This window comes from Rhinoraja longicauda, chromosome 18, assembly GCF_053455715.1.
Source record: "Rhinoraja longicauda isolate Sanriku21f chromosome 18, sRhiLon1.1, whole genome shotgun sequence".
In the NCBI taxonomy this organism is placed as follows: Eukaryota; Metazoa; Chordata; class Chondrichthyes; order Rajiformes; family Arhynchobatidae; genus Rhinoraja; species Rhinoraja longicauda.
Window position 1 is genome coordinate 10,607,069 of NC_135970.1, and position 27,040 is coordinate 10,634,108.

General features: G+C 44.5%; 1 protein-coding gene across 2 annotated transcripts in view; it reads left to right on the forward strand.

The window, feature by feature from the left end:
- Positions 1–26,550, forward strand: part of creb3l1 (cAMP responsive element binding protein 3-like 1) — a 121,790-nt gene extending 95,240 nt beyond the window's left edge. The window contains exons 4-12 of one of the 2 annotated variants that reach the window (XM_078415100.1): positions 749–827; positions 2,374–2,525; positions 4,653–4,802; positions 8,579–8,637; positions 11,188–11,256; positions 14,085–14,184; positions 15,287–15,413; positions 19,831–20,083; positions 24,433–26,550. In XM_078415100.1, coding sequence (XP_078271226.1) covers positions 749–827; positions 2,374–2,525; positions 4,653–4,802; positions 8,579–8,637; positions 11,188–11,256; positions 14,085–14,184; positions 15,287–15,413; positions 19,831–20,083; positions 24,433–24,469 — 1,026 coding nt within the window. In that variant the 3' untranslated portion in view covers positions 24,470–26,550. Of the gene's footprint in view, positions 1–748; positions 828–2,373; positions 2,526–4,652; positions 4,803–8,578; positions 8,638–11,187; positions 11,257–14,084; positions 14,185–15,286; positions 15,414–19,830; positions 21,233–24,432 lie in introns of those variants that run through there. The other variant, XM_078415099.1, reaches the window with a different exon arrangement.
- The last annotated feature ends 490 nt before the right edge of the window (positions 26,551–27,040 follow it).

Sequence of the window (27,040 nt, forward strand, 5' to 3'; positions counted from 1 at the left end):
GCCTTTTTTTGGTTTAGTTTTAGTTTAGAGATCCAGCGCGAAACAGGCCCTTTGGCCCACACCGACCAGCGATCCCCGCACACTTAACAGTATCCTCCACACACTAGGGACAACTTACATTTCTACCAAGCCAATTAACCTACAAACCTGCACGTCTTTGGAGTGTGGGAGGAAACCGAAGATCTTGGAAAAAACCCACGCAGGTCACGGGGAAAATGTACAAACTCCGTACAAACAAGCACCCGTAGTCAGGATTGAACCCGTGTCTCTGGCGCTGTAAGCTAGTAGCTCTACCGCCACGCTACTGTGCCACCCACAGAGAGCCTTCTGTTAAAGGCTGCTAGTCTCATTTGGTAACTTTCATTCTGTTTTGAATGCAATCAATGACTGACCTCCACAGTCGCAATCCTAAGACTCACCACTGAAGTGAGAACATTTCTCCTCAGTTTAGTCTTAATTGCCTAATTATTATTTTTAGACCACGACCCTGCATTGCAAACTCGTTAACCAGGGGAAATATCCTCCTCTAGCCACCCTGTAAGTGCCACATCACTCTCATGCACAGCAATGTCTGGTTACTTACCCTCCCCTTTTTTTTGCCCGGTTAATGGTGTGTGTTGTTAATGCGGTATAAAAGTGGGAGAGAATAGAGAATGAAAACAAATAAATTTGGAGCCTTTACTCCGGGCATTTCAGTGGCCGCTTGCTCAATTGTCATCCTAATTTCTGTATGTTTACTTGTTCGCAGGCTCAGACAGAACCAAGCCCAGTGCCTCAAATCAAAGTGGAGTCCAATGAATCCAAACAGTTCCTCTGTGTCCACACAGGTAGGAAATTGAATAGGACAGCATTTTCCCACAGGGCACTCTTCAACAGTCCTGATTTTAGGCCTCCATTTGTACTGGGCTAAAAGATAGACTTATTGCCTGGATTCAATAAGGTTAAGATCGGTTGTGTCCCACGCGGTCATGGGGAGAACGTTCAAACTCCGTACAGACAGCACCCACAGTCGGGATCGAACCCGGGTCTCCGGCGCTGCAAGCGCTGTAAGGCAGCAACTCTACCGCTGCGCCACTGTAGTCATTTACCCTCTTCAAGATCTCTGGTTAAACATTGACTGAGCTCAAGCTGAATGTCAGTGCCAATGTTCAATGGCTTGTCCGCAGTCCCTTTACCTTTGTCTCTTCAACCCCATGGTTTATAGCTGATCATGTCATAGAAACATAGAAAATAAGTGTAGAAGTAGCCCATTTGGCCCTTCGAGCCAGCACCGCCCATCATGGCTGATCATCCACAATCAGCCAGTACCCCGTTCCTGCCCTCTCCCACTGGGTGCGAAGTATGTGGTCAGAAGTAATGACCTAATGCCTGGGCTTTCTGTACGGGCACTGCTCATGATGGACGCTCATCTCCTGCGAATGTGATGACTACATGCTGCTGAGCTGCAGCATTGCCAAGGCCATGGTCACCCTTTACATAACTGGTTGGTCATTTGGTTTAGTCATGCAAAAGGACACATGAAACTCTTGGATGTGTCTTTGGTCCACTTTTCATTTCTGACAGCACTCTGTTCCTTGCCAGTTCCTTTTGGACTGTGAAGTGGCTTCATGTTCTGAAATATTTTGGGATGAAAAGCTGAAGCAGCTACACACAAGTTGTACCACACACAGTTTGGCACAATGAAGCTATCAAACACCTTTGTGTTTTCCTGTCCTAAACCCATAATGTTGACCCTGGCTCTGGATAGCCGAGTGAAAGACTGCCTCTCCCACGCCCTTCATGAGTTCAGATGAGAGGATGCAGAACTCTTGGTGCCTGACTTTTACTGTGACTCTCCTGAGGTTGATGGAGTTTGGCCGGTGGAAACTGAAGAAAAGATCAGAGCTCTGCTGCACTGTGCCATCCATCCTGGGAAATATTTGTATCTAATAAATATACTTTGCAAATTGTACATGTCGGCCAAGCTAATCATATGACACAGGCCTAGTCACCTCTTCTTACCTAGGTCTTCCTACCAGTCCCCTGATGAATAACTACAGAGCAGCATCGACAATGAGCCTGGGACAGGCCATTTCATCGGCAAAATGTCATAGTATCCCTGTAGAATGGATTTGACTTTCGAAACGCAGTTATTGTCAAATAGTTTGTTGGAATAATTTCCAACGTTTGAGCCTGCCACACGTTGTGCTACATGGCAATGGTGGGAATATTCTGTTTGCTTAACATACGTAAATCATCCAAGGTATTATTTCAGAGAACTGTCGTACAGTGCCGTTGGGAGTGCTCAGTATTTCAGCCTTGCTCCTTGACTTTAACTGTTAGGTGTGTAATCGGGGAGCTGTGACTTGATTTTTCTTTCCTGTCCTCCACCAGATGTGCACCTGCCGCCGACCCCCCCGAGCAGCCACAGCAGTGACAGTGATGGCTCGCAGAGTCCACGGTCCATCCCACCGTCCAGCCCAGCACGACCACAGGCTCGCTCCTCCAGCGCCATCTCATTGTCTCCTCTGCTCACAGCTCCTCACGTATGTCAACTGATGCACAAGTTAGCAAATAAGATGCCATATCAGGAAGAATCTCGGGGTCTTCCGCCTTCAGGAGTGCACTGAAGAATATTCACATTAAACAAGGCAAAACATTTGCAACTAATCATTGGACATGCCTGGGAATAACTTACTTGAAACCACCCTTTTTGCCTTGGCTCACTCTCACTTCAGTTAGACGAGAATGTGTTCTGAGTCCCACCCAAAAAACCTAAACATATGATTCAGGCTGGTGGCTCCAAGGCAGCGTTACAAGGATGCTACACAGTCAGAGGACCTGTCTTTCCGATATTGTCTATTGTCTATTAACTGCAGTCCATCCATCAGTAGAGTGTAAAAGAGCTCATGGCACAACATCGGAAAATTGATGTGTGTTTTCCCCAGTGTCATTTTAAATATTTATCCCTCAACATATAGCTGTGTATTATCGGATCTTTAGTGCATTCATGTTTGTCAGAGGTTGCCAGGCACATCTAGTTTGCCACGAGTCTTACAGTGAGTACACTTCAAAAGTTCTTTATTGGCATTCTGGTGCAGCCTACGGTCTGGAGAAATGGGCTTATAAATGGTGGGACTTTATTTGTTTAATGCACTGAAATCCAAGGAGATCCTCAGCATCGTCAGCAGAAAGAAAGGGGAAAGAAGCCAATGAAAACATGGCCGTAAGAATTTAGCAGCAGATGGAACGTGTGGATGTGAGGGAGAAGAGGAGGAATGGAGTTTTATTATAAAAGAATAGCCTCAGAAGCCGATGAAATAGCAGGCAATGTTATTCATTAAACAAGGGCGATCTGAAGCCTGTTTTACAAGAATAGTTTCATTTGGACTTTGTCTACTTTGGCCCATGAACGGACTGGTTTCTGTGTGTGGGAGGATCAGTGGGTTGAAGAGAACTGTGTTGCTGGGGTCTTCCAGCACTTCCCCTCAACAAAGGCAAACAATCAACCATCTAATCCAAGTGCTGATTTAACTGACTGAATAATTAATGTCTTACAACCGTTGTAGGTGGTTACAATGTCCTAGCCAATTTTTCTTTCCATAAGCCTGACAGGCGAGCCAGTCTTTTAAGGCAGGAGTGAGCATCCAACTGTTGGGCCCTGCCATGGATAGCATTCACCCCTCAGTAGCTCAGCCATGGTCTTTGCCATTTCAGTGTGAGCCTTGACAGTGAACACGTGGCAGGCTATTCGAGCATGAGTTTGGCCGAATCCCATGCTCACCTAATTTTCTACAACACTCGTATGCTGTTCACTGAGATGAGGCTCTCTCCCCTGAAAATAATGAACTTTTGAGCATCACAAATTTTTTACCTCAGTTCCACTTTCTTGTATTTCCTTAATAAGCAAAAATGTAACGACCTCTGACCAAAACGAGCAATGAGTAGCTACTAAAACCAGAAAGAACCCTGGCAGCCAAACGGTAATATTATTGAGGACGGTGGGAAAGCAGTTAGCAAAGATGCCTTCTAAGCCGTTTGCACAGTTTTGTTTTAACGTGATGCAGCAAGTACAGCTGCCGCCATACAGGTTCAATTGGGTTTGATCCTGACCTTCCACGCTGTCTGTGTGGAGTGTACATGCTCCCCCTATGGCTGTGTGAATTTTTCTTCAGTTGCTCCAGTTTTCCTCTCACATCTCCAAAAAGGTGCAAGTAACTCGGTTAATTGGCCACTGTAAATTGCGGAGAAGGAGACCTGGGGTGATGTGGTTTAGCATGCATCTCCCATTGACGCTTTCTGCATCACGGGCATGTTCTTACAGGACTCAAGGGCCTGAGCTATCGGGAGAGAGTGGGCAAGCTAGGATTTTATTCCTTGGAGCATAGATGCCTAAGGGGAGAGTGTATAGTTCATGGGCCGAAGGAGAGGATCAGTGTGTAAAATCATGAGGGGAATTGATATTGTGCGTAGGTGAGTGACAATCTGAGGGGAGTTCATCAGAATGCGAAGAATAAAATGGAATTAGTGTTAGATTATTATGAATGGGTGCTTGATGTTTGCTGAGAACTTGGGCCAAGGAGCCTGTTCCCATGTTGTACGATTCGTTGACTTCATGACTTTATGCTGAGATGGCTTGTGAACCAGAGTTGTATTTTCTTGCCCCTTGCCAGAAGCTCCAAGGAACATCGGGCCCCCTGCTGCTCACTGAGGAGGAAAAGCGGACCCTGATTGCTGAGGGCTACCCTGTCCCAACCAAGCTGCCACTCACAAAGGCTGAGGAGAAAGCTCTCAAGAGAGTCCGGAGAAAAATCAAGAACAAGGTAAACACAAAAGAACCATGTCCCTGCACTCCCTGGCCCTACCGACAATATCCCCAGGACTTGTAGAAGTCACGTTTAGGTTTACTATTGTTATGTGTACCAAGGTACAGTGAAAGGCCTTGTTTTCCATGCTGTTCAATCAAATCAGATAATACTATACACAAGTAAAATCAAGCCAAACCCAAATACAATAGGTAGAGCGAAAAGAAAAATCCAGTGTAGAATATAGTTCTTAGCATTATAGCGCAGCTATAATACAAAGTGCAATAAATGTAATATGGTAGAGGGGAATCAGAAAGAGTTGAGCAATGTTGGAAGTCACAATGACAGAAGGGCATAGAGGGAGTTCGAGGAAGGAGACATGGTGTGGTTTAGAGTGCATTTCTCATTGATGTTTTCTGCATCGGGCATGATAGTACAGCATTCGAGGGTCCATAGGGAGAGATTGGGCAAACTAGGACTTTATTCCTTGGAGCACAGGAGGCGAAGGGGAGATCTTGTAAGAGATGTATAAAATTGTGGAAGAAATTCATTTAGAGGGAAATTAAAGGAAAATCAAAAGGGGAGACTTTGCAGGTTTGCTTCAAGAGACTTCATTGCATGATATCATGGAGAGATGGTGGCAGTTAACTGCTCACCAGTTCTCTGACTTCACAGCAGAAATAGCCGGCAGTTATACTGTGCAGTGAACAACTTTTGTTTTTTGTTAGATACAGCTATACGACAATATACATCATCCTGTTATTACTATCTACTACATGGGTACCAATTATTTAATTAGTCATAACATACTTTTTGTTCATGTTAAACCTATTCAACAACAATGGTTAATACAAGTCAAACTTAATACAAGGGCATTGTGACATTATTTATCTCACCTTTTAGGTGGACCATGCCACCATCCCCTCTCTGAGCCAATTATAAGCCCCCCATTTACAGTAACATTTCTATGCTACTAGCGGTGGTCTACTGTAACTTCCCACAGAGGAAAACTAGCTTCCTTATCTCCGTCTACTATTTCATGTTTACATTTACCGTCCACCCTTCAACACACTCCCAGACAAGGGGTAATACGTCTAATCTTACTTTGCCGATTCCCACAAACCTCTTCTGCACCTGGTCAATGAGAGATGCCAATTCACACACCCTTTCGTTACCTTGGTCAATTCCAATCAAAATTAAGTAAGAAAGGGTTTTAATATTTTCTTCCACAAAAATCATGAGGGGAATTGATAGGGAGAATGCACAGAGTCTTTTTACCCTGGTCAGGGGAATCAAGAACCAGAAAGCATAGGTTTAAGGTGAGAGGGGAAAGATTTAATAGGAATCTGAGGTGCTACTTTTTCATTCAGTGGGTATATGGAATGAGCTGCCTGAGGAGGTAGTTGAGACAAGTCCAATAATAATATTTAAAATACACTTGGACAGGTCTTAAGGATAGCGGAGTCAGGGGGTATGGGGAGAAGGCAGGAACGGGGTACTGATTGAGAATGATCAGCCATGATCACATTGAATGGTGGTGCTGGCTCAAAGGGCCAAATGGCCTCCTCCTGCACCTATTGTCTATTGTACAGGGATAGGAAAGGTTTAGAGGGATATGCATCAAATGCAGGCAAATGAGACTAGCTTAGATGGAGTATCTTGGTCAGCATGGGCTGAAAGGCCAGTTTCCATGCTGTGTGATTCTATGACTCTATTAGCAGATTTTCAAGGCGATTTAATTTACTTATTATTTGAATTTGCAGTGTTATAAAATCAGACACAGCAATGCATTGACATTTGGTATACAACTGTGGTAATTACCTTTTAAATAGTTATCTAACTACCATAATCTGTCTTGATTGGATTTGTGTGGGAAGTAATGTATTTTATGCAATGATCATCTGCAGAAGCTATTGCCTAAGGACATTAGATGCCTTCTGGTATTTCTTGCAAGTGTCCTTTATTTGTTATTCCCATGTATAATTAAATCAAGACACTGGTTTATATCCTGTGTTTGCAATGATCATGAAGCTGCTGTCTTAGTGCTGTGAAACAGTAGCTTCCGAGTGGTTAGTTTGATGCCTAAATTGAGAAGCTGCCATTGGTGGTACTTGCCTCAGCCACCAGATGTATCAAGGTGCTTGCAGATGGAAATGTCTGTGAAATCACTGAAAAGGCAGAAACTTTAACTTTTGCAGTGTTCCAATTGTCTCACCTCCTGAAAAAGTTTAGCCTTGGTGCAACTTTCATAAAAAAATGTATTTTTTTTCTTAAGTCACAATTACTTTTAAATAACGTCTGGCTGATGTGCAATCTCATTTCCTCTCAATAATAATTTCAAAAGCCCGTGGCTTTTCAGCTTTTCAGATATTCCAGCTATGGCCTTAACCTTGTGTCCGTTTCAATCATTATTTCACTTCTGAAAATATGTGAAAGGTTGGTTACTAACGAGATCTTGGTCAGCAGTCCATGAGAATTCTTCAGCGTGCTTAGGTATTCAGCGAAATGATATCACTTTTGCACGATGCCAATGCTCCTTTTAGGGTGAGAAACAGAATCAAGATAACCTTGGGGAAGCGTTATGCACGTTGCAGAGATCACTGAATCTGTATTTATTCACAAAATGCTGGAGTAACTCAGCAGGTCAGGCAGCATCTCGGGAGAGAAGGAATGGGCGACGTTTCGGGTCGAGACCCTTCTACAGACTGAATCTGTGTGAGCAGCTTTCTTTGAGGCTAGGGGTGGCCATCATTAATTGCAAAATAGGCAAGCAAAGATGTGGCAGGCCAAATGGCCTACTTTCATACTGCATGAATCTATGATATTATCACAATCCACCGACTGTACTAACATAATATACAGGGTGTAATTTTACTAACCAGCCCATTGATGGGATTGGATGCAATGTTTGTTTTCCTTTCTTTCTGATTTTACGCTCCTTAAATTTAATGCATACAACTTTTTTAATTCCATCTAATCCTGCATGTTTCTTGCCTGGTCAATTACGTTAATCTTAAATCCAAATGAAAGATTTGCACATGCAACACTATAATGTACATCTTTCTTGTAGGTTGAACTTTTTAGTGTTTTGTAATCAGACACTGTAATGCAATAATAATAAACAATTATGGCCATTACCTTTTTAATATCTAACTTAATTATCCGACATATAATGCACAGTGATTGTTATTACCCAATGTAAGCTGTCATTCAGACTGCTTATTGTCTCCTGCTGTCCACTTGTACATTATCGCCTGGTAAACTGCTGTTCATTTCCTCACAGCTGATATTTCAGCTCTACTGCCTGGAGTGTTCTCAACATCAATGGCTTTTGGCTTGAAAAATATGGTCCATTTGATCCTCTCATTTAATTCCAGCCTGTCATTCCCTTACAGCTACTGGTTATTGAATGTACAAACTATCTGAATGCCACAATTAGATTGCAGACTGAATCTAGCTCACACATATCAATTATTCAATATACACGCTCAATCCAAATGGCTCGATTAATTTCCAGCCTATGTCAAACTTTCATGTAGCGGATAATCGATACTTTATTAAGTATCCAAATGACTTTATTAGATTCTAATCATTAATTTACTGCCAGGTGTCAATTATCTATCTGAATCTACTGATTAGATTCCAGCCAGCAACTTACTTCATTCCTCGGAGGAAGGCAGTCGGCACAACTTGTTTATTCACTGTCAACTCCTCACTCCCAGATTTACCCAGTTATCAATTTAATGAAACCCAGTATTGGGGGTTTGTGTGAATCCTCTTTCCTTTTGCTTCAGATTTCCGCTCAGGAGAGCCGGAGGAAGAAGAAGGAATACGTGGACAGTCTAGAGAAAAGGTAAGGGGTTACAATATGATACAATACGATCCCATATGATAGAACTTTATTTATCAAAGGAGTGAAATGAATCTGCCAACAGTCATAACAAACACAAAATACATGAATCATGAAATTAAAGTGACGTGTGGAAAGGCTTTGGGGATGTGGAAAGATTGAGGTGGGGGTGGGGGGGGGGGGGGGTGTGGCGGGCGGGTAGTCAGTCCCATGACAGAAGGGGAAGGAGTTGCACAGTTTGATAGCCACAGGGAAGAAGGATCTCCTGTGGTGTTCTGTCCTGCATCTTGGTGGAACCAGTCTGTTGCTGAAGGTGCTCCTCAGGTTGACCAGTGTGTCATGGAGGGGGTGAGCTGTATTGTCCAAGATGCTCCACAGTTTGAGGAGCATCCTCCCCTCCAAGCCCACCTCCCATGAATCCAACTCCGCCCCCAGGACGGAGCCAGCCTTCCTGATGAGTTTGTTGATCCTGTTGGCGTCCGCGGCCTTCGCCCTGCTGGCCCAGCACACGGCAGTGAAGAAAATGGCACTGGCTACCACCGATTGGTAGAACATCTGCAGCATCTTACTGCAGATGTTGAAGGAGCGGAGCCTTCTCAAAAAGTACAGCCGGCTCTGTCCCTTCTTGTACAGGGCCTCAGTGTTCCTGAACCAGTCCAGTTTACTGTCAGGTACACTCCCAGGTATTTGTACTTCCTTGTAAACTGCACATCCACACCATTGATGGAGACAGGGGGCAGGGGTGTTCCTCACCTCTTAAAATCCACCACCAACTCCCTAGTCTTGTCGGTGTTGAGCTGCAGGTGATTCAGCCCACACCACTGAAACAAAGTTGTTGACGACACCTCTGTATTCAGCTTCCCCACCCCCTTACTGATGCAGCCCACAATTGCAGAGTCATCTAAAAACTTCCGCAGGTGGCAGGAGACGGAGTTGTATCTGAAGTCCAAGGTGCAGATGTAAACGGAGGATCGTCCCCTGTGGGGCCCCTGTGTTGCTCACCACCATGTACACAGTTCTGTAGCCTGACATATTGTCCAGTCAGGTAGTTGGTGATCCAGGACACCAATGGAGCATCCACCCGCATCTTTATCAGTTTGCTCTCGAGCAGTGCAGGCCGGATCCGAACTCTGCATGTTCTGGGGATAAGATCTGTGTTTGCTGCAGCTCACTGATCTTTCTACTGCTATATATATTTTGCAGGAGTTCCTACCATGTATACTGAAAGCATTACTTTGTTGAGCCGAGGCTAATATTGTCATGTGAAAGCAGAATTTGCATGAATGAAAGAAAGATCTAAAATTAAAGGTTACTATCTGACTATGTTGGGCACCTGGACATGCATCATTCTGATAAGAAAGACTGATGAGAAAAGTTCTAATACACAAGACCTTTCTTTACCCTGTACTGCATCCCTTCATGAACCTTAAACCCACCCTGAAAATCTGTCCAAAATTAAATTTGGCTAATTTCCTAAACCTGCACCATTCTCAGCCACCGTACAGCATATTTCCCCAAGTCACATGCCTTTTTTTAAATGTGTGACCCCAGTAGCAAACCTCACATGGGTCTATGATGAACAAGGATGAAGCAGGGGAGTGCATGGAAATCAGGGTATCGCCACGGCAACAGACGCACAACGTGATAGGATTCAACTGGAGCTGACACACTTTTGAAGCACCATTCTGTGGATCTACATAAGAACATACAAATCTGATTTAGCAGTGGCATCCGTTGAGCGTTCGAGACTGCTCTGCCATTCAATAAGAACGTGGCTGATCTAATCATAATCTCAACTCCACATTCCTACCTACCCGCAGTACCATTTCACCCCCAGGAGCTTAGCAGTAAGTGTGATAAGGATTCAGCAAATTCCAGGCCTGTTCTTGTCCCTGCTCGTACATTTATCATTTAAGCAAGAGTGTGGTGTTATTATCCCCTAATGTTACACAGTGACTCCTATTACACAGTGACTCTCCTACAACAGGAAATATCCTCTCCACATCCGCCCTGTCGAGATCCCTCGGGTACTAACATGGCAGGATCTCGATCCACAGATCAATGTAATGCTCTGAGTCAAGAAAACAGGCTTCAAGATCACACCAATTATAAACTCATAATGGAATACAGTTTATCAAGGAATAGTACCAGATTATAGGTGATAAGAATGGCTTTGCTTCAGAAAGAAATGTTGGAAGGGAGTGAAGACAATCTTGTCGACGCAGGCAGGTCTAGGTTATACTTGAGGTGGGATGTCTTAGTACAAAGCGAATTTACAGAAAACTCTGCTTTAAGTGTCGAATAGGTCAGGAGGACACATTATTGGCAACAATGCTGAATACAAGATTCAACTGTCAGCTCCTTATGCCAGTTTACCCACTAAACAAAAATCAGATTCATTTCTGGTTCATTCTCCACTTTCTGCATTCAGAAAGCAGGAATAGAAAATGTGCCCCATATTTTAAATAATAGAATGATCAATCTTAAAATGTAGGGATTATGAGTGAATTGTATCTGTGAGCTTGCAGCTCAGGTTATTTTTTTCTTTCCCAGGGTGGAGACTTACACCTCAGAGAACAATGAGCTCTGGAAAAAAGTGGAGACTCTGGAAAATGCAAACCGGTGAGTGAGTGTTTGTACGATCCATGCTCCTTACCTCATTCTCGGTGGCTAAACTTTCAGTCGTACCTCGGTGTATTTGCTCCTTTGCCGTGTCATTTTTCTTGGATAATGTTCATGGTTAGTGCCATTGGAATCAAAGGATCTTTACAAGTGCCAGTTGTTGATTGCATTATCGAGTTTACCGAAGAATTCACCAACATCAGGGTCCCATGCCATCTACAGTAATGCACTAGCTGTTCCCCTACTCTTCAAGAGATTCACAATACATGGGTCTAAACTTAACCTTAGGCATCCCACATACTTGGAGATAGGAATCATGATTTACTGCCCACACAATGTCACACTCCATCTAAGCACCCAAGGGCCTCTGACCGCGTCTTATCCTCTTCTTACTGAACAGTTAAGTTTAAAAATTGGGGGTCAAAGTTGTAACCGCAACTTTGCCTTTACAATGGGCTGAAACGAGTTACTTTGTTCATACTTAGGTGCAAAATCTAGCAGATTGATGCCCAAAATTCCAAGCCATACCTGCAGTTGGTGACACCCCGCTCCTACTGAGCCTCCCAACAAAGAGCACCATGTCACATCTTGCTGGTATTCACAATTGTGAGCTGGTTAACATGAGCAAGTTCTCCCTCTGCTGGCAGCATTGAGTAACCCAGCAGTTTCCAGTGAAATTGGAAAGCTAATCATTTTTATTTATGTATTACCATTCCTAATACCCTTTGGAAAATAGTGCTAGCTTGCTTGTAGAACCCCTGCAGTGCTCCTGCTGAAAGTACTCTGCAGCACATAAATAGGAGGTTCCAGGAGTCTGAAGATGGAATAGGGTATATACATTTGGAATGTGCGTGTATATATTTTGTAGGCAGAGTCACTGTAGGCAGCATTCCCATGTGCCCGATGCCCTTGTCCACCGAGGGGGCATAGGTCATGGGTTTGGGATCTGCTATGAAAATGTCCGGGTGGCTTTTCATGGTTCACAATGCTTTAACTGAATTTGTCTGTTGTACAGGGTGGGGATCTTCAATTTGGTGCATGTTTAGGCTTTGAGTTTCTTTATGAGGAGCCAGGCTGGGCAATACCAGCCTATGGGTACACTGTCTTCAGTCACAGAATAAAGTAAAACATTGGTTATCCAGCACTTTTACAAAACCAGCATGCCTCTGCCTTTCAGAGGGAGCAGGTCAGAGGTACATCAGCACTTTGCCAAGGAAGGGGAGGCAGCATTTGATTAATAGGCACCTGTCAGGTGCAGCTGCATCGACCATGGTCACTGTTTCATAAGCTACCATTCTGCTTGAAGGCCTAGATAGAATCCATCCTATGGAACCCCAATGACCAACCTTTGACTGCACCAAGTTCCTTACGTGAGGATGGGGATTTGAACTGTGTAAACTAGTTCTCGGAGCGTGAGGTAGTTGTGCTAACAGTTGCACTTGCATGTCACCCAGGTGCCTAGTGCCAGATTTTCGGTAAAAATCCCCGCCATCAAACTGGGAACCTCGACAATGCTGTTCTTTAATCTGCTGATAACCGCTTCCACCCTTCTTTGTCAGATAATATTTGATCTCCTATTCAGACCTTCCAGTTACTTGTCACAAAAGCAAATTAAAAAGATGGGAATGATCAAATAGGGCTCATTTCCATTTGACTGGGAGGTATTATGATTGACAGTCAATAATCAGTTGAGAATAAGGGGTAGGCCATTTAGAATGAAAGAATAAGGGGTAGGCCATTTAGAACAGAGATGAGGAAAAACTTTTTCAGTCAGGGAGTTGTGAATCTGTGGAATTCTCTGCCTCAGGCGGCAGTGGAAGCCAATTCTCTGAATGCATTCAAGAGAGAGCTAGATAGCAGAGTCAGGGGGTATGGGGAGGAAGGCAGGAACGGGGTCCTGATTGAGAATTATCAGCCATGATCACATTAAATGGCTCGAAGGGCCGAATGGCCTACTCCTGCACCTATTGTCTATTGTCTATAATCACTGGGTTCCATTGACAATCCTGATTATTCCCTATAACGAGTAACTTAAAAGGCAGTGAAGGAAAACAGATTACATCTGTATAAATTCCAACCAGGAAAATTAACAGATCAACCCATACACCTTCTCTGGAAATTGCCAACATGCCAGTAGGCTGCCATCTACTGGGATAAGGTGTTCAGGTCATGTTTTTCTTCACCAATGTTGCCGAGTTGTCAGACTGGCAAATGCTAAGTTAGAGGGCACCAACCCCAAGAAGATAGACACAAAATGCTGGAGTAACTCAGCAGGGCAGGCAGCGTCACTGGATAGAAGGAATGGGTGTCGTTTCGGGTCGAGACCCTTCTTTAGACTCCGAAACGTCACCCATTCCTTCTATCCAGAGATGCTTTCTGTCCCGCTGAGTTACTCCAGCATTTTGTGTTTATCTTCGGTTTAAACCAGCACCTGCAGTTCCATCCTACAACCCAAGAAGAGTGAGTTGATTTAAAGATAAGTAGGCAAAGGAGGAGGAAGGAACTGCAGATGCTGGTTTACTCTGAAGATAGACACAAAATGCTGGAGTAACACAGCGGGACAGGTAGCGTCTCTGGAGAGAAGGAATGGGTGACTTTTCAGGTCTGAAGAAGGGTCTCGATCTGAAACGTCACCTATTCCTTCTCTCCAGAGATGCTACCTGTCCCGCTGAGTTACTCCAGCATTTTGTGTCTATCCAGGGAAAGGAGGTTTGAACTGAGAGGCGGGAGGTGTTCTGTCAGTGCAGCGGGGCCTCCTAGCATTAGGTGAAAGGCCCACTGTGCAAGTGGTAAAATGCTACATTAGTGAAGGTTGTCTCTTGTTTCAGGACTCTATTGCAACAGCTGCAGAGGCTGCAAGCGTTGGTAGCTGGGAAAGTGCCTCGGCCTTGCCGGGTAGCATCAACACAAACAGGAACCTGCCTGATGGTAAGAACCAGCATGAAAAGGGAGTGTTGATAACTATAAGGTGTAGAATGGGGAGGGAACTGCAAAGAGAGTCTCAGTAACTCCAGTGTGGGGGAACGGAGAGGGAACTGCCATTGCCACCTGTACGTTCTGCCACTGAGGTGCTCTTTCAGAGCTGCGGAATGCGAAGATCGAGGGCGAGGAGTATAATTTTGGTCTAGTATTGTTCAGACTTCATACATTCGCAAAGCTGGAAGTGAATTTCACCAAACAGTAAACCTTGGCTGCAGCCTGGTATATTCCTCTAGTACAGGATGCAAAGCAGGAACAAACTGTACCCAAGAAAATGATGGAATCCAATTGCAACAAATCAGTGATTTTTGACTCAATGGGAGAGTAAGTAATGTGTTTAAAAGAAAAAAATGTGGGAGTAAATGAAAGAATTGTGTATCATTGCCTATAAACACATTGGCACAGCTGAAGTTACAAAATCCAATGAAATTGAACCAGTAAACACATTGTGCCAGTGTGGGTATGAGGGAACTGCAGATGCTGGTTTACATCGAAGATAGATACAAAATGGTGGAGTAACTCAACGGGACGGGCAGCATCTCTGGAGAGAAGGAATGGTTGACGTTTCAGGTTGAGACCCTTCTTCAGAGTCAGGGGAGAGGGAGACATAGAGATATGGAAGGGTAAGGTGTGAAAAGACAGATCAAATCTTACCCTTCCATATCTCTGTCTCCCCCTCCCCTGACTTTCAGTCAAAACCAAAACGTCTCCCATTCCTTCTCTCCAGAGATGCTGCCTGTCCTGCTGAGTTACTACAGCATTTTACGTTGAAAATTCTGTTGCTAGATCTGTAAATTCTGTCGCATCCTGTGCTAGAGGAATATACCGGGCTGCAGCCAAGTTTTACTGTTTAGTCTATCTACATTGTACCACTAAACAGGTGTGTGCCTGTCCTTCAAACAGTGTCCATCGTGGCACAGTGCAATCCGGTGTTTGCCCATCTCAAACCAAGTGCACTCCAGATTGGCAATCTATTTGTAATCTGATTCCTTCCACAAAAACAGAGGTTTTGTGCGTGCCATTTTAATGGACATTTTGTTTGTCATTACAGGTGGTGGTGGTCTGTTTTGTCCTTGTCTTGGGTTCCTTTATGCCTTGTCTCCCAGAATTTTCAACTGTCTCCCAGACAGTCAAAACAGCTCCGTTGTCTGCTCCTGATGCCTACACCACAAGTCAGAGTAAGTACTGTTGCACTCTGTTCCCACTCTCCTTCCCTTTATCCGTCACCTCTTATAGACAATAGACAATAGACAGTAGGTGCAAGAGGAGGCCATTCGGCCCTTCGAGCCTTCACCGCCATTCAATGTGATCATGGCTGATCATTCTCAATCAGTACCCCGTTCCTGCCTTCTCCCCATACCCCCTGACTCCGCTATCCTTAAGAGCTCTATCCAGCTCTCTCTTGAATGCATTCAGAGAATTGGCCTCCACTGCCCTCTGAGGCAGAGAATTCCACAGATTCACAACTCTCTGACTGAAAAAGTTTTTCCTCATCTCCGTTCTAAAAGGCCTACCCCTTATTCTTAAACTGTGGCCCCTTGTTCTGGACTCCCCCAACATTGGGAACATGTTTCCTGCCTCTAACGTGTCCAACCCCTTAGTAATCTTATACGTTTCGATAAGATCTCTCATCCTTCTAAATTCCAGTGTATACAAGCCTAGTCGCTCCAGTCTTTCAACATATGACAGTCCCACCATTCCGGGAATTAACCTAGTAAACCTACGCTGCACGCCCTCAATAACAAGAATATCCTTCCTCAAATTTGAAGACCAAAGCTGCACACAGTACTCCAGGTACTTGTGAGCACATGGGCCCTCTTGGGTTGTGTGCTGGTCAAATATTGCCAGCATGGAACCAGGCCTGTTGCAACATTGGCTCAACATTTTCAAAACCAGGAGTGCATATAAAAGGAAAATAATTTTGCTCTTGGGCACAAGCCCATCACATATCCATGGTTAGAGTTATCCATCCACGTAACTGTGTATTTAATGGAAATAGGCAAACACATACCAAGGCTAGATTGGAAAAAGCCAATCAAATCTCAGAGTTGGTCCCACTGGAGCTGTTTGTGCTCAGAAGGATTCAACCCAGAGCAAAGCGGGGCCTTGTTTGGAACATCAGTCTAATTCATCATACTTTAAAATGAAGACACTGTGCTGGAGTAACTCAGCAGGCCAGGCAGCATCTCTGGAGAACATGGATACGCGATGTTTCGGGTTGGGACCCTTCTTCAGACTTATTGTTCAAAGGAGGGGTGGGGGGGGGGGGGGGCGGGAGAAGAAAGTTGGAAGAGAGGAGGGGCAGGACAAAACCTGACAGGTAATAGGTTGATACAGGTGAGGGGAGGATATTGATAGGCAGATGGTGCACAAAGCAAGAGATGAAAAGACAGAAGGTGTGAGGCAATAGGATTGAAAGAGCTGCAAACTGTGAAGCTAGAGGAAGGAAAGTAAGTGGAAGGGGTGGGGTGAAATAGGTCAAGCTTCCAAGCAAGTCCAGGTGGGACACAGGGGAGGGGGATGTTTAGAGCGGGGGGGGGGGGGGAGGGGTGGTTTAGGAGAGAAGGACGAAGGGAGAGCGGGTGCGGGGTTCATGTGGCCACCCCAAATTATAGAATTTAATGTTCATACCGTGGAGTTGTAAGCTACCTGACCGGCATATGAGGTGTTGTTCTTCCAGTTTGTCTGTGGTCTTGCTCTGGCAATGGGGGAGGTCCAGGACAGAAAGGTCAGTATGGGAATGGAAAGAGAATTTAAAATGGCTAGCAACCAGGAGCTCCTGTAGGCCTTGGTGAGCCGAGCACGTGCTCGGCAAAATGGTCGCCGAGTCTGCGCTTGGTCTCACCGATTTGCAGGAAGCCACAGCGGCAACACTGCGGATCTAGTAGATGAAGGTAGAGGAGGTGCATGTCAACCTCTGTCTCACCTGGAAAGGCTTCTGGGTCCCTGGATGGAGGTGAGGGAGGAGGTATCGGGACAAGTGTTTCATCTCCTGTGGTTACAGTTGAAACTACCTGGGGAAGCGGTGGTTACGGTGGGAGGGGATGAATGAACGAAGGAGTTTCGGTGGGCGGTCTCGGCAGAAGGAGGAAAAGGGTGGCCCTGGGAAGATGGGACTGGTGATGGGATCACGTTGGTGACACAAATGTGCTAGTTTGAAGTTTTATGCTCCTGTAAATATTGCTGCTTAAGCTTGCCTGGATCTGGTTGCCCAAATAATGTCCAAGGTTTTGCTTCAGGATTCGGCAAACCTAGGGTTAAGGGTTTTGGGTTGCTCATTCCTTCAGAATATACACTAACTCCAACTGAGCTGCATTTAGGCTCCAATCAATTTTAAGAACTAAATTGCCCAGTTTCGAACCTGCAATTTTTAAGGATGTCAAATAGTCTGCTTGTTTCGCCAGCAGTGGCAAAAATGTTACTGTGATTTCCTCAATTGTCCCAAAATGAGCAGACAGCAATCCTGAGAAGTTATGAATCATTGGTGCACTGGGATGTAATGGTGTTGTCCTGGTAACAGCACAAGGTCCCATTGCTCCTTCCAAACATATTTTCATGTAGAATGAAAAATCTGGAAATATTCATCAGGTCTGGCTGGAAAACAGACAATGTTTCAGACAAGGGTCTCCTCTCTTTGGAAGGTGGATATTTTTCATTGTGTGACTTAGGTCATCCCTGACCTGCTTTCAAGCATTTTCTCCTTCTACCTCAGACTTCCCATGCTTCAGTATTTTCCTGTATATTATATATATTCTGGCAGTCTGTTTGTCTTGCTTCATCTTTGTCTATTTGTTAGTGTTAGATGTACGTAATAGCCTATTTGTAGCTGTGTATTATGTGGGGATGGTGGGGTGGTGGGAGAAACCTTCTTTTAAATCTCTTCTTCAACGGAGATGCGACCCTTTTCCGTGTCGTGTCTCCGTTCGCGCTACGGCCTAACACCGTGGAGTTGGCGGCCTCCAGCTGGATCGACCTTGAAGGCTCCGGTCGCAGGGCCTGGACTCACCATCTCCGAGCTGGCCGACTTTCGGAAGGCTGTGGTGGCGCTGTGATTGTGGCTGCGACTCTACCTTCGGAGGCTACGGCCGCGGGCTCTGTGGACCGTAACATCAGGAGCTCGCGGGTCCCTGGCTGGCGACAGGCTTTCGGGAGCTCCAGTCGTAGCAGCTTCGACCGCCCCGAATCGCATCGCCCTGCGCGGCTCGGCCGCAGGACCTTCCATCGCCCGGCGGGGGCTTCAAAAATCGTGAGCCTCGATCGCCTCGAAGCAGCAGTTCGACTGCCTGACTGTGGAAGAAGAACAAAGGAGGAGATAAGACTTTTTTTGCCTTCCATCACAGTGAGGGGGAGCCTGGAAGAGTCACTGTGATGGTTGTCTATGTTAAACGATGTAATTGTGTGCCTTGTGTTCTTTACTGTCATGACTGCATGGCAACGACATTTCATTCAAATTTATTTTTGAATGACAATAAAAGCTATTTGTATTTGTAGTGACACAGGAAGTCTTCAGCTTACAATCATTTTATTTCCTTGGGAACTTGCTGTGCATGAACTAGCTGCCTGGTTTCCCACCGCACCAATTGCCTTTTAGATATACTTCAATAACAGTAAAGTCTTTTTCCAGCCTCAGCCATCAACAGAGCCAATATCAATTGTCTACGTGATTTTAGTCGGGCATTTGATTTTTTTAAAACACATGGTAACAGCTCCAGAAGATTAACATGCACAAGATTAGCAATGACTCGGTCGTATGGATTGAGAACTAGTTTACTGGTTGAAGACAGAGTTTGGTGGGAAGACAATACTCAGCTTGATCCGTGTTAACCAAACTGATCTCCCAGTGGCCGAGCACTTCAACTCCCCCTCCCATTCCCAGTCTGACCATGGAGGCCATGGGCCTCCTCCAGTGCCATAGTGAAGCCCACCGGAAATTGGAGGAACAGCACCTCATATTTCGCCTGGGCAGCTTGCAGCCCAGTGGTATGAACATCGACTTCTCAAACTTTAGATAGTTCCTCTGTCCCTCTCTTCCCCTCCCCCTTCCCAGATCTCCCTCTATCATCCTGTCTCCACCTATATCCTTCCTTTGTCCCGCCCCTCTGACATCAGTCTGAAGAAGGGTCTCGACCCGAAACGTCACCCATTCCTTCTCTCCTGAGATGCTGCCTGACCTGCTGAGTTACTCCAGCATTTTGTGAATAAATACCTTCGATTTGTACCAGCATCTGTAGTTATTTTCTTATACTCAGCTTGGAGGTCAGTGACCAGTGGAGCTCAGAAAGGATCTGTGCTGGGCCCTCTGCTGGTTGTAACATATATAAAGGACTTGGACATAAATGTAGGCGGGCTGGTTAGAAAGTTTGGGGGCAAAGATCTTGCCAATTATAGAGTGGGGAAAATGTGATTTTTCACTCCACTTTTAATCCAAATCCCTTCATAATGAACACCTAACGTGATGTACTTTTGTGGTGAAGGTAGAACTCCTAGCCTTAGCAGTCTGGCTGGGCTATCTCTTGGGAGCTAGCAGTTCCTCTGTCTAAATATACGCGATGGGAACGCTCAGCCTGCTGATTAATTACTGTTTATTTTTCCCAGTTCGTTCCAGGAGCCTGCTGTTTTATGACGAGGGATCGCCCCTGGAAGATCATTATTCCACTCTCTTCCCAGTCGAGGCCAGGGAACCGCCACCCAGGGATACAAGAGAGAAGAGGCCACACGACAGGTCAAATGATTACATCAGCTGGTCACAAGAGGCCTCCAAATACCTAAGCAATGCCCAAATGGAGGTGATCAACTCCAATAAGACTGACCGCAGGAAGTTTGTCCAAGAGAAAGCACATCATGAGAGGTGGGCATCAGCGACTGTAATCACAGCAAAATCTTTGTAACTGGACCACTTCTTGAACTAGCCCTTTGGTAGAGAGATAGTTCTATTTTGCAAGCCTTAATCGTTCGATATTTCTGCGTATGTGTGTATTTGCATGTTTGCATGCTTGTACACGTGTGCGCACACGTGGACAATGTGTGAATGTTTTCCATTGTGTCCCTGTATGAATGTTTGCGTATGTTTCTGTATGAATTGCTATTCTTAAACCACTTTCAACACGACCCATATTCGTATGCTCCTTACTGTCTTTGCCATGTAACTTGCTACATACTCCACACTCTTCATTATCTTCAGTGCTTTGATGCTCTTTACTCTTTGCTTTGCTATTAATACTGAATTCTCCATTATCCTATTTCTTTTTCTCACTGTTTAATGCAACGGTTTTCATTCTGCACTTATTAACATCTGTTTCACCTTTCTCATACTTTCTCACCCATCTTAACCCAAATCTGACCAAAAGCACTGAATTCATTGCTATTTTCATCCTTTTCTGCTCTTAAAAAAAAAATGACTCCAAAAACGTGGGTAACTCTTCCCACCGTCCCCTTAATGTCGCCTTGTTCCTTGCTCCACATGCAGTATTCCTCAATGTGCTCTCCCTGATGCTCACTGTTCATCATCTGTTTGCCACTGAAAGTACCAAGTTCCTGACTATTCTAACTAAGCTCACTGGTCTCACTGTGTTCATCAGCACACTGTAAATGGCTGGGTTTGCAAGTTTTGGACCATGTACAGGATGCTTCACTTATGTCTGCATCATGTGACCCTCACTTGCATGAGTAAAATGGCACAAAGCTTCAGAGGCCGATGTGCAAGTGAGAAGGTGAACATCATGAATGGAAATTAAAAATCACATCATGCAAATACTAAAGAAGCATCCTATTTTTATGCACAAATAAAAATAATCACTGAGGCGGCTCAAATAAATTGGGTATTGCGATCGGGGTGGTGTGCAGGGACATTACTGTTTCCAACAATAGTATGTTAATATTTCCACTTTGCCGAATTAGAAGTTTTGTAATACAAAGTAACTGCCATGCAAGATAATGGAGAGTGTGGTAAAAATATCCAGCTAACATATTATAGCAGCTATTTAGAAATAAAAATGCTTCCCATTGCATTCAACTGATTGTGTGGAACTGCTGCAATTATTTCTTTGCTGAATTCAAACAACCTCCCCACTTGAACAGATTGAAAGTGAGGGTGTGGTGGAAGGTATGCACTACGGACAGACTGCAATGATCAGCAGCTCTGCCAAGTGCCTTCCTGCATGCTGCTGGAGCACTCAGTTATCATATCCTATCCTACCCTCGAATCCTCGCAAATCCTCGTAAATCTTCTCTGTACTCCATCCAGCTAGACAACTTATTTCCTACAGTAGGATGACCAAAAACTGAACACAATACTCCAAATGTGGCGTCATGAACATCTTGTACAACTGTAATATAACATCCCAACTTCTATACTCAGTAGGAAAAAAACTGCAGATGCTGGTTTTGATCAAAGGTAGACACAAAATAGACAATAGACAATAGACAATAGGTGCAGGAGGAGGCCATTCGGCCCTTCGAGCCAGCACCGCCATTCAATGTGATCATGGCTGATCATTCTCAATCAGTACCCCGTTCCTGCCTTCTCCCCATACCCCCTGACTCCGCTATCCTTAAGAGCTCTATCCAGCTCTCTCTTGAATGCATTCAGAGAATTGGCCTCCACTGCCTTCTGCGGCAGAGAATTCCACAGATTCACAAATGCTGGAGTAATTCAGCGGGTCAGGCAGTATCTCGGGAGAGAAGAAACAGGTGACGTTTCAGGTCGAGACCCTTCTTCAGACTCGCGTCTGAAAAGTCACTCCAGAGATGCTGCCTGACCTGCTGAGTTACACCAGCATTTTGTGTCTACCTTCTATACTCAGTACTCTGACCGATGAAGACCAATGTGCCAAAAGCCTTCTTGACCACTCTTTCTACCTTGATGCCACTTTCAAAATACAATGTACCTCCCCTCAAAGATCCTTTGCTTTACAACATTCACCAGGGCCCTCAATGAGTACACCAGGAGCTAATCCGCTAGAGATTCAAGCTCAATCCCATGGTTCTAATATTTATCCATGGAGGGAGAGGTTGCTCCAAACACATCACTTTCGGGCCTAGCCACAAACCTTATCGTTGCTCAGAAGAGAAAGGGCAGAACGGCAACCTGATAAGAAGGCCTTTAAGATTAAGCCTATCATATTAAGCTTTTAGTAAAGAAACCGTTTCCACTGTTCATCCTCAATAGCGGGAAGAAGCAAAGGCTGTACTTTATTTCACATGAGCAAAGATTTAGAAGATTGAGGGGGGATCTTATAGAAACTTACAAAATTCTTAAGGGGTTGGACAGGCTGGATGCAGGAAGATTGTTCCCGATGTTGGGGAAGTCAAGGGCGGCACGGTGGCGCAGCGGTAGAGTTGCTGCTTTACAGCGAATGCAGCGCCGGAGACTCAGGTTCGATCCTGACTACGGGTGCTGCACTGTAAGGAGTTTGTACGTTCTCCCCATGACCTGCGTGGGTTTTCTCCGAGATCTTCGGTTTCCTCCCACACTCCAAAGACGTACAGGTATGTAGGTTAATTGGCTGGGTAAATGTAAAAATTGTCCCTCGTGGGTGTAGGATAGTGTTAATGTACGGGGATCGCTGGGCGGCACGGACTTGGAGGGCCGAAAAGGCCTGTTTCCGGCTGTATATATATGATATGATATGATAAGTCCAGAACAAGGGGTCACAGTTTAAGGATAAGGGGGAAGTCTTTTAGGACTGAGATGAAAAAGTTTTTTTTCACACAGAGTGGTGAATCTGTGGAATTCTCTGCCACAGAAGGTAGTTGAGGCCAGTTCATTGGCTATATTTAAGAGGGAGTTAGATGTGGCCCTTGTGGCTAAAGGGATCAGGGGGTATGGAGAGAAGGCAGGTACGGGATACTGAGTTGGATGATCAGCCATGATCATATTGAATGGCAGTGCAGGCTCGAAGGGCTGAATGGCCTACTCCTGCACCTATTTTCTATGTTTCTATGTTTCAAAGCTTGCCCTGCCGTTCCCACTTCATGGGTTAGATCACCAAATAGCGGAAGCACAACCGTAGGTGAATAATTTGTATTTTTTTCCCCTCAGTAGAAGTCCTCTGGGATGCTACTGATTATGAGGTCCCAGTAAAGGAGAAGACAAAGTCTGTTTTGCTAATCTCTGACCTCCTCCACTGGCTTGTTTAAAATACATTTGACTAAACACTGTTGGGATATGCTTTACTGACCTGACAGCTTCGTTGCTGTAGAAAAAAATATTCGTATTTATATGTTATTATTCACGGATGCAATTTGTCTGAAAGAGCTTTGTGCCCATTGAAGTTGCTGCTGCAATGTCGAAAACCCAAACCTGAGGTAATCGACCTGAAACATTAACTGTTTCTCTCTCCAAAGGTACTGCCTGACCTACCGAGTATTTATAGTGTTTGTTTTTATTTCAGATCTCCTGAATCTGCTGTACTTTGCTTTTATCCATCTGTTCTGTAACGTGCATTAACTCAACAGAAAAACGATTCGCCTGCTCCTCAGAAAGGGACATCGACCAAAAAAATATTTTCAGCTGCAATGTGTTTCCTGCACCCACCATCCACTTCCCACACCACTTCACACACAACTGTTCTTACTCTTTGCAACCAATCCTTGTTCCACCATGGCTTTTCTGGTGTGGCGTAAATTCCAGGTCTTCTCTTGGAAATGGTGGAGGTGAATGAACCCTGCTCTTGCACTTTCTTTATCAACTACTCTCAGCTGTTCTTGCTAGAAGGTCTCAGCTACCCTTTCCAATAGGGTACTTATTCACAAAATGCTGGAGTAACTCAGCAGGTCAGGCAGCATCTCAGGAGAGAAGGAATGGGTGACGTTTCGGGTCGAGACCCTTCTTCAGACTGATCGGATGAGTGACATCACAAAGTGTCCCAGTTCAGTTCAGTTTAATGTATTGTCACGTGGACAATACGAGGTACAGTGAAAAGCTTTTGTTGCTTGATGACCAGCCAGCAGAAAGACAGTACATGATTACAATTGATCCATTTACAATGTATAGATAAGGGAATAGCGTTTAGTGCAAGATAAAACCAGCGAGATAACGTCCCAGGGAACTTGACTGCAGAAGAATTATTTTAGTGAGGTGACGGGCACTAACCGACTCTAACGTTGAAAACTGTGCAGCATTTACTATTGAGCTGTTCTTGTCCCGAGCCGGTAGATTTTAGTAATTTTTTTTTCAATTTTTGTTTTGTTTTGCAGGGAAATTGGATCCAATAGTGCAGCAGACTATTTGTGATTAACAGCTGTGAGCTACATTAGAGCAAGCCTCGGATCAACTCCTGACTGACTGCTTGTGTCGGCAGGCTATCCAGAGGAGACCCGAGTCCGTCCCAGTGTTTCTGCCCGTCCCTGCACACATCAGATACCAACCTGCCTACGCACTGCGCACTGTGGTGGACTCACTGTGTTGGACCATTTGGCAGCGAGGCCAGTTGGGAGGGGTGGGATCCAATTGTTATATTTGGAGGGGGAAAAAAAGCAAAAAATGTTTTAACTTTCTAAAAGAAAAGATCATTTTCATAAGTTTTTAAAAAAAACATTCCTTCTCTGTAGCTTTTGATACTGTTTCTTATATCCAAATTCTACTTCTAGAAACACTGCAGTAGAAATTGGTTTTGGGTGCTAGCATCGTTCTATCAGCTCCTGGCTTTCTGCCCCATTGAAGTTCGGTCCAGTTGAGTGGAATGGAAGTGAATTTGGTTGGGCAGAAAAAGGGCAGGTAATGCTACACTGCCTGAATCTCCACACCCCAAGCCTATCTTCAGACCCTTGTACTCTTACCTCCTTGCTAAAATGGTTTCTCTGACAAGAGGGATTCCACAGTAGTGCCTTTCATCTAGTGGAGAGTGCATTGGAGTAATATTCTTCACTGGGTCCCCTGAGCTAAAGTAAGGACTTTCCCCCTAGACTGCCAAAGAGGGTACATATGTCACATACCTGCCAAATCATGGTGCTAGAACGGTCAGCAGCTGCAAGGCAATTCTCTAGAGTGGAACTCCTAGTAAATCAGAGGCTGGTGTTATTCTGTAATCATGGGATCTTTTTTGGCTTATCAACCGTGGTCTTTGACGGAGTTATGAATCAGTCCCAAATTCAACAGTACTCCTCCCACATCCCTTTTTGTAAACTTGTGCAGAACGAAAATATTTCTAACCCAGACTGGAAAAGTAGGAATGTTAACAGGGTCAGGCTTGTTAGAGGGAGTAATTTGTAATGATCTTAATTAAACTGAGTCCCAATGAGAGGAGGGGGGCATGGGGGGGATAGCTTTGCTGATGTCTTGAGGTGGTCATAGGGTTAATTGATGCTTCTTCTGGTTGTTACCTTTGATGTAATTCTATTTTAATCATGTGCTTCTTGCAAGGTTTTTTTTGTTGGCTTTCCTGTGGGCAGAACAGGTCAGGGATTCATGGGAGACAATTTTACCCCCAACCTGTTCTTCCAAAACCAAAGGGATGAGAGGTGCACCACTGGTTCTACACACTCTTTATCTTCACTCTGCACTCAAGTGACCGAGTGGGGTGTAAAACCAGTGTCCAGCCCATTAACAAAGGACTAAGAAAGTCACGCAACCTTTCTCCACTGAGTCCTTCCGTTGTTTCCTCTAGATTGTAAGGAGAATGAAAGTCCTCATTTTCAGATTTTACCATTACTTATATTTATTTTTAATGTTATGATTTCATGGTCGCATATCTCTTTTCCACTTTCGATCTCCTCTGGCGCCCCAATTTTTGGTTCACAAGGAAACCCAAAGGTCAGGTACAGTCAACCACCTTCAACCAAAGAGGTACCCAATAAGGTGCTCAGCAGACAATTTCCTTTCAACCTTCACAGAGCCTGGGCTGCTAGCTGGGTTTAATAATTTGAGGTCTCTCAGCAGTGACTGTGATAGCCTATAGTTGCAGTGCGGGGAATGAGATGTGCAATTTGACAATGGAAAGGTTTTTGGGTTCCAACCAAACCTGACATTCCCAATGGGCTGTTTCTGGGCCTAGCGACTTCTGACTGGCCTAGGGATTTTATACCTTACATGGCCTCCTGTATATTGACCAATATTTCAACACGATGAATCACAAGACATGACCTGCACCCTGATGAAAACTGTGCTCACTCTAGGTGTGCTTGTGGTTCCTTTTGATCGAGAGGGAACGTAGATTGGTGGCCATTGTGAGAAATAAATGACCATTTTGTATACAGAAAAATAAATGTTATTATATCTTAATATTTAAAGAAAAATAATAAAATGAAGGGATACTTTGTGCAAGTAACTTTTGAATGTTAATCTCTGTGATTATCAGTTTGAAAAAGTCTGCAATTAATTCACGAGTAAAGTGTCACCTGTCTGGTTGTTGCTTGCTGAGTGAATTCAGTTCATTGATCTGAAAATTCTTGATGGGTTTTACTTTGATGCTGTACAGTTGATTTCATAGCTCTGCAAACAGAAAATACAACCAATTCAAACAAAATTCCCCTTGCATGCAATCGAGGTGATCTGCACAACACTGAATAGAGATCCAGTGGCCTACCCTCTTCCCATTTTATGGATATACAATAGACCATTCCCTTCTAATTACTCATCAATCTACAGAATTCCAGTGACTTCACTTGCACTCGAAGGAATTCCTTAAAGTTTTCCAGAATTACATGTTAACTTTTAACCTTTCGATTCAGTAAATCCATTTTGCCTGGCTATTGGAGACAGCAGTTTGTTATGAAAATCAGGTCACTGTTATGCAGAAATTTAGTTTTTTCCTGTTCTGTTTAGATACAAATGGGCCAATGGTATAAAGATTAGGATCTGTCTGTT